Source organism: Garra rufa, chromosome 18, assembly GCF_049309525.1.
Source record: "Garra rufa chromosome 18, GarRuf1.0, whole genome shotgun sequence".
NCBI lineage: Eukaryota > Metazoa > Chordata > Actinopteri > Cypriniformes > Cyprinidae > Garra > Garra rufa.
Window position 1 is genome coordinate 8837258 of NC_133378.1, and position 12742 is coordinate 8849999.

General features: G+C 41.1%; 1 protein-coding gene across 1 annotated transcript in view; it reads right to left on the minus strand.

Annotated features, from left to right (window-relative positions):
• LOC141291493 (Fc receptor-like protein 5) overlaps positions 1–11588 on the minus strand; it is a 28025-nt gene extending 16437 nt beyond the window's left edge. Inside the window, exons 1-8 of the mRNA XM_073823652.1 lie at positions 11497–11588; positions 11339–11383; positions 10950–11210; positions 10486–10749; positions 6597–6857; positions 1018–1305; positions 482–736; positions 45–323 (exon numbers count right to left, since the gene is read on the minus strand). Coding sequence (XP_073679753.1) covers positions 45–323; positions 482–736; positions 1018–1305; positions 6597–6857; positions 10486–10749; positions 10950–11210; positions 11339–11383; positions 11497–11527 — 1684 coding nt within the window. The 5' untranslated portion in view covers positions 11528–11588. The remainder of the gene's footprint in view (positions 1–44; positions 324–481; positions 737–1017; positions 1306–6596; positions 6858–10485; positions 10750–10949; positions 11211–11338; positions 11384–11496) is intronic.
• Between the last annotated feature and the right edge of the window lie 1154 nt (positions 11589–12742).

Consider the following 12742-nt stretch of genomic DNA (forward strand, 5'->3'; position numbering starts at 1 on the left):
ATACATTTCACAATGTTTTAGCTACTGTGACAACAGATTCATACCATGGACTGTTAACAAATACGGTGTGCTTTTTGCAGTCATTACTTTTCTGCCCTCCAACTTAGCTTGACACTGATACGCCCCGTTATGACTGGACTCAACTGAGAGGGTGAGAATGTTTCCATTTATGTTTGTTTTATCATTGGAGACAATTTTGTCTGAGCCCTTGAACCACAAATAATTCCAGTTTTGTGATACATCTTGATTCACACACAGCAAAGACACTTTTTCACCATGAAATGCATCGGTATAATCAGACTGGATTTGTGGTTCAGGCGGTTCTAAAGGAAGAAAGGAAAATGGTTGAATGTCAGCTAAATAACACAGAGCCTAATACTAACATGTTCATACATTTCCTGGGAATTTTAATGAGGCATTGTACAATGGTAATAATATTACATAACAGAAATGATTCTAAAGAACTAAATTACGGACTCACTTTGAACTTGCACTTCTACAGTCTCACTGTCCACTGAGAAGTCTCCTCTCTGTACTTTACAGTGATAGTGACCAGTGTTAGCGACAGATGCTGATTCAATGGTCAATTTTGAGTTTGTGTTTCGAAGATTTTCTTTGTCTTTGTACCAGTAGTATTCCCAACCGTCTTCAGGCATATTACAATAAAGCTGGACTTGCTCCTCAGTGTAAAAGAATTTAAAATTACGTTTTGTAATGGATGGTTTTGGTGTGTTATCTAAGAGTGACAGAAGTAAAAATGATAAAACCTTGAGTTGCATGTCCTTTATAATCCAAGACTAAATAACCTGAAACTGTAAATGCTGACATAAACCACTGTACACTGATACAGGCCAATACAGCTTCTGAACTGCATTGTAAGTTTCCTGTAACTCTTTCTTTCATATGAATCATAGAATATCATATTTTCAAAAGCAGTTCAATTTATTCAAAAGCTCCTTTACATTGAACTTTAAGCTTCCTGTTACCTTTTATTCTGTTAATCAAACAAGATTTTACCATTAATTTGAAGTCGCACAGCTTGGGTTTGTGTTGTAGTCACTGATGTTCTCGTCAGATGTTTTCCTCTGCAGGTGTACTGTCCTGAATGACCCGCTTTAGCTGAGCTGATGAAGAGTGTGTTTCCAGATAAGGAAATGTCCTTGTCCTGAAGCTGAGCTCCATTTTTAAACCATTCATAGCCCCATTTATTTGAATCTTCACTGACTGAACATTTCAGAGTCACTTCCTCAGTTGGGTAAAATGTATTCCATTGAGATTCTATTGACAATTTTGGTTGAGGCAGTTCTGCACACACAAAAAAAAAACATCAATATGCTTTAGTTTAGTGTCCTATTATGCTCTTTTACAAAATTTTTATTTTGTTTTAGGGGTGCACTAGAACATGCTCTAATGCTTGCCTCTCAAATGGCTCGATTAGTTCCGGGTTTGATCAAGGTACGTCTTCCGAAAAACAAAATGTGTTGTGATTGGTTAGCGGTCCCACTGCGTTGCATTTGGCACACAGCTTAGACGGCATTTCAGTCCTGCCACGCCCCTTCCCAAAGCAGCAAGTTATGTGTACAACTGTGCAAGCTAGATTAAGATGATTCTTACATTTTAAAGGTGCACTGTGTAATATTTAAGATGATCTCTAGACAGAGGTGCAATATAATATACATAACTATGTTTTCAGGGGTGTATAAAGACCTTACTTAATGAACCATTATGTTTTTATTACCTTAGAATTAGCAGTTTATATCTATATACACCGCGGGTCCCCTCACATGGAAGTCGCCATTATGTTTCTACAGTAGCCCTGAACGGACAAACTGCTTTACAGATCGCATTTCATCACTGTTGTTCATGCGAAAAAACATTTACATTTACATTTATTCATTTAGCAGATGCTTTTATCCAAAGCGACTTACAATTGGGAATACAACAAGTGATTCATCCTAAGGAGGCAGATCAACATAGGAAGTGCTCAAAAATACCATATATCTCAGGCATTGTTAGATGAGTGCTGGATAGAAAAGGAAGATCAAAAAAAGTGAGTCAAATAGTGTCGAAAAAGATGGGTTTTCAGCAGACGCTTGAAAGTTGTTAAGGAGTGTGCATTCCGGATAGGGGTGGGAAGATCATTCCACCAGACAGGAACGTTGAATGAGAATGTTCTGGAAAGTGATTTCATGCCTCTCTGTGGTGGTACAATGAGGCGTCTTTCACTAGAGGATCTCAGACTTCTGGAGGGAGTGTAGATTCGTAGTAGTGAATGGAGGTAGGCAGGAGAAGAGCCGGTGGCTGTCCTATATGCCAGCATCAGTGTCATGAATTTGATGCGTGCTGTAACCGGTAGCCAGTGCAGGGATATGAAGAGAGGTGTGACATGGGCCCAATTGGGCTCATTGAAGACCAGCCATGCTGCTGCATTCTGAATCATTTGTAGAGGTCTGATTGTACATGCTGGAAGACCAGCTAAAAGAGCATTGCAGTAGTCCTGCCTGGAAATGACCAGGGCCTGGACGAAGAATTGTGCAGCATGCTCTGTTAGGAAGGTCGAGCAGTTTTAGCTATGTGGTCTTTAAAAGTCAATTGGTCATCAAAGATTACTCCAAGATTTCTGGCTGAAGTCGATGGGGTAATTGTCAATGAACCTAACTGGATGGAGAAGTCATGTTGTAAAGTTGGAGTGGCAGGAAAGACAAGGAGCTCGGTCTTTGCTAGATTGAGCTGGAGATGGTGTTCCTTCATCCACGCAGAGATATCCGCCAGGCAACCTGAGAACCGCGCAGCTACCGATGGATCATCTGGTTTGAATGAAAGATAGAGCTGTGTGTCATCCGCATAGCAATGGTAGGAGAAGCCATGTGCCTGTATTATGGGGCCTAGAGATGTGGTGTATATGGAGAAGAGGAGGGGTCCAAGAACTGATCCCTGAGGAACCCTAGTGACCAGTTGATGAGTTTTGGATACCTCCCCTCCCCAGGCCACTCTGAAAGACCTACCAGAGAGGTAGGATTTGAACCAGAGAAGTGAAGTCCCTGTGATGCCCAGCGATGAGAGAGTGGACAGGAGGATCTGATGATTCACCGTGTCAAAAGCTGCAGATAAGTCCAGCAAAATGAGTACTGATGATTTGGACTCAGCTTTTGCAGTCCGTAAGGCTTCAGTGACAGACAGTAACGCAGTCTCAGTTGAATGGCCACTCCTGAACCCTGACTGGTTAGCATCCAGTAGATTGTTCTGTGAGAGAAATAAAGATAGCTGGTTGAAAACAGCTTGTTCTAGTGTTTTTGCTATGAATGGAAGGAGAGAGACAGGTCTATAGTTGTCTATGAGTGAAGTGTTAAGTGTAGGTTTTTTGAGCAGCGGGGTTACCCGGGCCTGCTTAAATGTAGTGGGGAAAGTGCCTGTGAGAAGAGATGTGTTGATGATGTGTGTGAGCGCCGGTAGGATTGTGGGAGCGATTGCTTGGAGAAGGTGTGAGGGGATATGATCGAAAGGACATGTTGTCGGACGACTGGAGAGGAGAAGTTTGGTTACTTCTGCCTCAGAGTGGGGACAGAAGGAGAAGAGGGGAGTTCCAGCTGTGGGTGTGGTTAATTTTAATTCCTGTATGTGTGGAGCTGAGAACTGATTACTGATAGATGCAGTTTTGTCTGTGAAGAATGTGGCGAAATCATCAGCTGTTATAGAAGTAGTGGGAGGTGGTGGAGGGGGACAAAGCAGTGAATTAAAAGTTTTGAAGAGGTTGCGTGTGTCCGGAGCATTGTTGATCTTGATGTGGAAGTATGAAGATTTGGCAGTATGGACTTGGGTAGAGGAGGATGAAAGCAGAGACCGATACCTACTCAAGTCAGATGGATCCTTAGATTTGTGCCATTTCCTCTCAGCTGCCCTAAGTTTGGAGCGCTGCTCACGAAGAACATTGGATAACCGAGGGTTTGAAGGAACAGCTCGTGCTGGCCTGGAGGAGAGAGGGCATATATCATCTAGACAAGAAGTAAGAGTGAAGCACAAGGTGTCGGTTGCTGTATTAGTATCCAAGGATGAGAAGTGGGTTGGAGAGGGAAGAGAGGAGGATACTGTGGAAGAGAAGTGGGAGGGTGAAAGAGAGCGAAGGTTTCGTCTAAAAGTAACAGTAGAGGGGTTGGGGGTTCACAGTTAGCGAGATGTAGATCAAATGTAATGAAGAAGTGGTCAGAGATGTGTAAGGGTTTGACTGATATGTTATCTGTAATACAGTTTCATGTGTAAATGAGATCAAATTGGTTGCCAGATTTATGAGTGTATGTAGTGCTAATGCGTTTTAGATCAAATGAAGCAAGGAGTGAATGGAAGTCAGCAGCATAGGGTTTGTCAGTGTGAATGTTGAAATCCCCAAAGACTAGAAGTGGGCTGCCATCTTCTGGAAATGAGGACAGCAGCCCATCCAGCTCTTCTAAGAAGATGCCAAGTTGAGTTGGAGGGCGGTAAATTACCACAACATGGAGTTTGATAGGAGATGTTATAGTGACTGAATGAGATTCAAATGAGTTGTAATTGCATAGAAGAGAATGGGTTGAATATTTCCAGTTGTTAGAAATGAGTAATCCGGTACCGCCTCCCCTTCCAGAGTGACGAGGAGTGTGAGAGAAGGAGAAGTTATTAGAGAGAGCGGCTGGGGTTGCTGAGTTTTCAGGACGAATCCAGGTCTCAGTCAAACCAAGGATGCTCAGGCCAGATTGCAGAGAAAAGGCTGAAATGAAGTCAGCTTTGTTGACAGCTGACTGACAGTTCCATAGCCCAACCGTGAAAGAGAACGGTTCAGTGGAAGAGGTGATGATAGTGCACAGGTTAGAAAGATTGCGTCGACGTGTGCGTGTGATGTTAGAGCGATTTGTGGAGAGCACCGGAATGAATTGGAAGCACATGATAGTGGAGGACAGAAAGAAGAGTGAAATAAGGAAAGGAATACCTAAGTGCGTTATCGGTTATGTTGCTCGGTTAAGTCACGCAGGACAAGTCGCAGGTCTTGACTCTCGTCGGTCTTCACGCGAGGAGGCTGAACGCTGGGTACGCCTCCTTGTGTGAGTCACCCCCGAAAGTAAGGCAGGCAACTGCAAATGGCTCAAATCGAAACTAAATTGCCACTGACTTCGCACTTTGAGTGTGCTCAGGAAGGGAACGATGGGGCGAACAAAAGCTTTCCCTTGGCCGTCTGCTTACTATTTTTAATTTCAATAACTGCAATCAGAACTAATAATTACAACGAAACGCTAGCAGACCCAATAAACAAGTTACTGAGTGCTTTCCAGCAGCAACTACATGTATATGGAAACAAATAAGGAAATTAATAACAACGAAACGACTGCTTTTACGCAGTCACTATATGTATATACAAACGAATAAGGAAATAAACAGCAACGAACGAGTGCTTCTTAGTACTAAATAACTATATAGAATGAATAAGGAAATTAACAGCAACGAACGAGTGCTTTTTAGTACTAAATAAATGTATATACAACGAATAAGGAGATTAATAGAAACGAACGAGTGCTTCTTAGTACTAAATAACTGTATATAGAATGAATAAGGAAATTAACAGCAACGAACGAGTGCTTTTTAGTACTAAATAAATGTATATACAACGAATAAGGAGATTAATAGAAACGAACGAGTGCTACTCAGCAGCAACTTCATGTAACAATCGCCTATTGAAAACAAAGTATTTCAGAAGAAACTTACCCGCTGTCGATTCTGTCCGCACCTGAGGTTACTGAATTCACTTATCCCACTGACACAATGATGAACAAGTAACAGTAATATTCACAATAACATCGTTTATTGAATAATTAAGTAAATATAATTCCTTAAATTCCTCATTATTCTTTGCTGTCTAATACAACGATGTCTTAATCCTGTGTCGGCTACCGTAGCTTCTGTAAAGGGAGGGGTGAGCGGTGGACTGTTGCAATTCACATCCTCACTGCAAGATGCCACAAAAATCTTAGTAAAAAGCCAGTTAGCCTGACGCGGAAACCAATGATTGTCACTCCAGTCAATGATTGTGTTTACATCAGCTGCGGCTCTGCATGTGTTTCGACCCTCTGTACCGCACACGTCAATGGCGCGGCTCCAGCACGGCTACCGGAGCAGTTCGCAGACACTTTAGTAAATGCTTGCATTTATACCAGCCGCCCTGTGGATCGCTGAAGCATCCCAGAAGCGGCTGTCCATGCTACATTGCTAAAGTTAGGCTAATCCCTCACCTCCTCCCTCCACTCCTGCCAACGATTCAAATTTCTGTAGGCGGGATTTATTTGAATGATATTGTAATGGAACATGTTGTGACGTTATAGCATCCAGAAAAAAAAACAAAACACTGTAGTCCAAAGGAGCCGTTCGTTGTGGTTCTTGAAAAGGGATTTTTAAAAACTAAATATCTCCCTTTGGAGTGGCCTTTGAGATTTGTAAATTTGTAGAATTTTTTTTATGCCTAAACATACACACCACACACTGGCTAAAATTCAAAAAGTAATGTATTTCATAACAGATTTAACTATGACATGCTGTTTTTAGACCAATAAACCATTAACATACTGTGCCAGACTTACCATGAACTGTTAACGAATGCGGTGTGCTTTTTGCAGTCATCACCTTTCTGCCCTGCAGCTCAGCTTGGCACTCATACGCCCCGTTATGACTGGACTTAACTGAGCGTGTGAGAGGGTTTCCATTTATGTTTATTTTCTTTGAGTCCTTGAACCACAAATAATTCCAGTTTTTGGAATCATCTTGAATGACACACTGCAAAGACACTTTTTCACCAAGAAATGCTTCTGTCCAATCAGACTGAATTTGTGGTTCAGGCAGTTCTAAAACAAGAGATAAAATGAACCAAAATGTAAGGTGAGCATATTCAAAAAGATAACATAGATCATATTACTAATGCTCATGTACAGTACTGTTAAAATGTTTGGGTTAGAAATTATTAAACTCTAAAAAATCCTGGGTTATTCTTTTAATTCAAATGCTGGGTTGAGCCTTTTGGGTCAATTTTTTGGGTTATTTTTTCAGTGCTTGGGTAGTTTTTGTGTTTCCAGCTACTGTGTCAGTTGTAACAATCCAATCATTGGGTAGTTTTTAGTGTTACCCAGGTTCTGGGTCACACATAACAACCCAGTGTTTGGGTAGTCTTTGTATTACTCAGATCCTGGGTCAGACGTATCCCAGCTATTGAGTTATTTATCACAGATTTTGCGTTGAGAGAGCAGTTCCATCGAAGTGCCATCAAATTGACCATATACACAGATTACTTCCTTGTTTTAGACAAGCCAGCTCAGTCATTTCTGGTCAACTGTACTGTACTGTAATAGGAGTGTACTTTGCTCATTTTCTCTACATAATCTATTCACAATCAAAGAATGTTTGTTTGTTTAAGAGGTTCATGTATACCGTTTCAAGAATGACAAATGCAAGTTTAAAAAAAAAAAACGCGAGTCATTGCTATGATGGACAGTAATAACCGGACGAAACATCTGACAAGCTGATGTCAAAAAAAGAGCTGTGCAGTAAGTGATTCAGACTAAAATCAGACTAAATTTAATTTAACAAAACTACAGCAGTAACTGTCACGGATCAGACAGGAACACACGAACAACGACGTAGTAAAAGACGAATATTTAATAAATCCAATGGGAAACAGGCAGACACAGGAACACGGAGTGGTAACATTAGGAGATAACATCAAAGACCGACAGCATTTAGGGGAAAACACACACACTAAATAATCAGACTGATTACACATCCAGGTGGAGACAATGAGGGAGAAACCAAAAACACTCTGAACTGCGGGGGAGAATGGGAGAAACCAACATGAAAGTCCGGGGGTGTGACATTACCTCCCCCTCGCGCCGACAAACGGGAAACAGCAAACAGTCTTAGGAGGGGGTTTCGGTGGAGGACGGACTCCCGGGAGGAGGGCAAGAGATGGAGTCCAGAATGGTGACGAACAGTCCATGGAGGTGATGACAGTAGGAGGAGCCAGGTGGGAACCAGGCCGCAGCCAAGATGTAATCCCACGGTGGAGCCGATGGAGGGAGGAGCCATGATGGAGGAGAAACTGACGACTCCATGGGTCTGACCGACGGAGGCAGAGCAGGTGGTGGGAGAGCCCGAGGTGGAGACGGAAAGCCGATGATCTTGGGTGACACCGCGGATCCGGAGGGCCAAGGCGGAACCCAAGGCTCTGGCGACCAAGGCGGAGATGGACATCCGGAGGTCCGCAGCGGAGCCGGAGCGACAGAGGGACGAGGCTGTAGAGTCCAGAGGCGAAAGTGGGGCAACGACTGACCAGGGCGGAGCCGGAGGGACGATGGAGCCCGGTGGAGCTGGTGGACCGACGGGCGACGGCGGAGACGAGGGAGCAGATAGCTGGGGTGGAGATTCAGGACTAGGCAGAAGAGGGAGGGTGGGTGGGAAGTCCAAGCAGATAATTATTTCCATGACACAGTCAATTAAATCCCCAAAATCTTGTTTCTAGCTCACTCTCAGTGGTGGTGCAGTGGGCGGGGCTCTCTACCGCCCCTTCTTGCTCGACGCAGCACTCCACCGTCGCAGATGTAGTGGCCGGCTCTTGCACCTGGTCGGATGATATGACCCCATCGGCGCTCCACACTGCTGTCGCTCCGGGCTCGGGCTTCCTGTCTACGATGGGCTCATAATCCGCGGGTCGGGGTGGCTGGCTGGGCTCTGGGTCTGGAGTGACACTCCACAAACGAGGCGAAATCGGCTCGAGGGCCGTCCTCGGACGACGGCGCTCTGCATGACGCGTTTAGACTCGCGTCATAGAACGCACAGAGCGCGTCGTCCTGGTAGCTGGTGGTGTTAGCTACTAGCTGGAACATTAATGTGTAGCCCTCGAGTGGCAATTCCCCCTGCTTCAGCCGAAGAAGGATAAATTCCGGACGGAGTAGGGGATCCATAGAAAACACACGGTTTTTGGGTGAACACGCAAAATAACTGTTTAGGTCGGTCTTTCTGTCACGGATCAGACAGGAACACACGAACAACGACGTAGTAAAAGACAAATATTTAATAAATCCAATGGGAAACAGGCAGACACAGGAACACAGAGTGGTAACATTAGGAGATAACATCAAAGCATTGAGGGGAAAACACACACACTAAATAGACAGACTGATTACACATCCAGGTGGAGACAATGAGGGAGAAACCAAAAACACTCTGAATTGCGGGGGAGAATGGGAGAAACCAACATGAAAGTCCGGGGGTGTGACAGTAACAAGTTCGTGTCGGTTAAATATAGGCTTAATATCTTTTACAGTTAAAGATAAAGCTTAAAAGTTGTAGTTACTAAATTATATAAATTATTTAAAATTCATATCGATTCATATTGAGTGCATTATTTAATTCTTATACCATTCATATTTAACTTATTTAATTTGTAGTGAAGTATTTAAATAATTCACCCTTATATGATTTTCTGCAACTGCTATACTATATACTTCAGTGTGGTAAAAGTACTTCAATTTATTATACTAGTAATGTTATAACAAATCAAAAAGCAAGACACCTTGAAAAAACTAGGGAGTGGCTGAGCCAATGATTGATCCTCTGCTGCCATCTTCTGGTTATATGGGTAATTTCATGTTATTTTCATCTTAAAAAGACGTTGTTTTCCATGAAAATAATTTTCGTCTTTATGAATGAAATGTGAATCTTTGAAGTGAATTTTATTGCACAGCTGTAGAGTTGAAAAAATAAAGGCTTACAAGATTTAAAAAATGTGTTCATGACTATGAAGGCAAGTTAACTGATTATCAAGAATACGATTAAGATGTCCTTGAAGAGAAGTATCGCTAGCTAGCTAATGTTAGCCTAAACACGTTATGATAGTGTCTAGCTGCCAGCATTTAAATGTACAACTATGCAGGCACTCTCCTGGGATTACCAGGCTCCGCATTTAAATGTTATGTTGTTAAATAATATGATACTGAATGTTCATGCCGTTATCATTATTTATGATGTTGCAATTATTATTTTTCTCAGTTTCTGATAAGAACGACGCAGTAGAGGAGTCTCAAGAGTGTCCACCTACATATAGCACATATAAAATGAGTATTAGCGGAAGTTTATGAGCTGGTTTATCATTATGCGGAAGTTTTTTTCGGTGCATATGGTCAATTGAACAAAAATCTCTTTACACTGATAATTAATGGTTAGCATATCAGAATGATTTCTGAAGGATCATGTGACACCAAAGACTGGAGTAATGATGCTGAAAATTCAGCTTACAATTTACAAGTACAATTTAAAATATATTCAAATAGAAAAATAAATGTGGCCTCGGTGAGCATTAGAGACATTTTTCTGACCTCAAACTTTTCAATCTTGTAGCGTATATCTGAACTGGTTTTGTTAAATGTAGTTAAAAACATTTCGCAACAACATCATCAGAATCATTTGTATGAGTGAAATTACCTCTGACATTGAGTTGAAATTTATTACTTTGTTGAGAAGTTACTTGTCTGCCATTGAGTTGTCCTTTACAAGAATATTCTCCAGAGTTAGCTTGTTGTACAGTGATTTTTAAGTCACCGTTGATTTCCGAAGTCCATTCATTTCTTGTCCAATAGAAGGTCCAGCCTGAAGAACCACCTTCAATTTGACACTGCAGATTGACTTCTTCATTTGGGAAAAACTCTTGTAAGTCAGGATTCGCAGTCAGCTTTGCTTTAGGAGGATCTGCACAGAAAAAGACAACACAAAAGTCAGGCAAATATTATTTACACTCCATAACTGTCCATTGACTTTTCAGCCAACTTACATACCAGAATCAGCATTAGTGCTGGGATTGATATACATAGTAAGGAGAGAAACTCCTTACTCCTCCAAAAATTGCACATTTAAATACATATATATAAACATTTGTAAGATTAATTTACCTGTTAGAGTTAAAGTGTAACTATCACTTTTGTCTGACGCGGAAGCTCCTTTTTTTGCTTTGCATTCATAATTTCCACTGCCTCTTGCAGTGATGCTGGGCTGATGTTCACCAAGATCAGCTGAGTTCTTGTACCAGACATATTGTAACCCTGATAGTTCTCCAGGGACCTCACAGCGTAGAGTCACTGTCTCTGTGTTGTACAGCACAACATGAGCTGGATTCACAGTTATCTTGGGCCTGGAAATCTTAACTGGAGATTCTAGAAGATAAATTAATTAGGTTAGTGCAGCTAAATCCACAATCCTTGATAACGTGAAAACAAAACAGTTAAAATAGCCATTATAAGTTCACATACAAACCAGAAACCAGTATAAAAATGATTCTTACCATCAGTGCTGTCTTGAGATGTTACTTGATGCACACTCACTGCCACTTTAAATTAACACAAAGATTTTTTTGTGAAAAGGCATTACAGTATTCAATTACTAGTTTTATTGGTTGCCATTGTAATAATAGTAATTAATATAACAAATGTGGCATCTTACCTGTTAAAAGGAGGATTTTTAACCTGTCCATTTGCAGCTGCAGTCAAAGTAGAGCCGGCAGTGAACAGAGATCTTGCATGAGTAAGAAAAGCTTCCTGTTATAACCACTTATAATGTAAACCTTACAGGAAATCATGATGCCGTGTCTGCTTCCATTTAACCTACAAAACTAAAAAAAAAAATATATGGGTTGAGTGATATTTTTAATCACTATTTTCTGTTTTTAATTGTAAAAAAAGGGTATTCAGTAAATGTGCTTATCCAAGCACTGTGTGTTTGTGAGAAACAAAGTTGGCCAATTATTATGTAACAACATTATATAACCAAAATGTGTTGCAAGTACATTTAAATATTTGTTTTTACGTGCGTGCATACTTTAAGTTCTGTTATTGTTCTAGGTTTCGTTTTAAGTGTTGTGGGTGTGGTTCAATGCATCAGTGTTTCAAAAATGTTGATTGATGCAGTTTTTTGTGAACTTCCTTGTTCCTAGAAACTAATTGTGTCAGTAGCCCTGGTTGATTATGACAGGCAATCGAACTCCAGCAAAAGAGCATTTCTAGCTGTGAAATTATGAAATACTCACTTTCATTTTGAACCAGGGGAACCTAAAATGTGTGCACATCAACAGATAAAAGGCAAAGCCTTGAGGAAAGATTACTGAATATGAAAATTGTGCTCAAAGATTTTCATATTTTTAACATGCTTTTAAAACATTTAATGATGTGCTGAATGTACTGCGGCTGAATCACATTTGCACAAATAAAATAAAGTAAACTTGAGGGGCAATATATCTTATAGTGTTCAAACAGTTAAAGGTGGAACGTCATTTTTTTTTTAAACCACATTGAGACAGCCTCCCTATCTGACATGTGGTGAACCAACATCCTGTGAGCGGAGGCTTTAACAATCATGCTACAGGTGGGGCTGCAACAAATGCATTGCAAACCATTTTCTAAAAAAAAAAAATGTCAAGAATAGTTGCACATTTAAAAGGTTGATTTTTGAAAACCCATGGCTGATGGGAACAACAGTGGTTTGCAGTTGGCTGTTGTTCTCTGCAACATTTTGAACAAAAAGTGGCATGTCCAAAATTATTCATACCCTTCTCAATAATCAATAGAAAAGCCTTTTTTGGCTATTACAGCAATCAAATGCTTCCTATAATTGCTGATCAGCTTTTTGAATGTCTCCACTGGTATTTTTGCCCATTCATCTTTAGCGATGAGCTCCAACTCTTTCAGGTTGG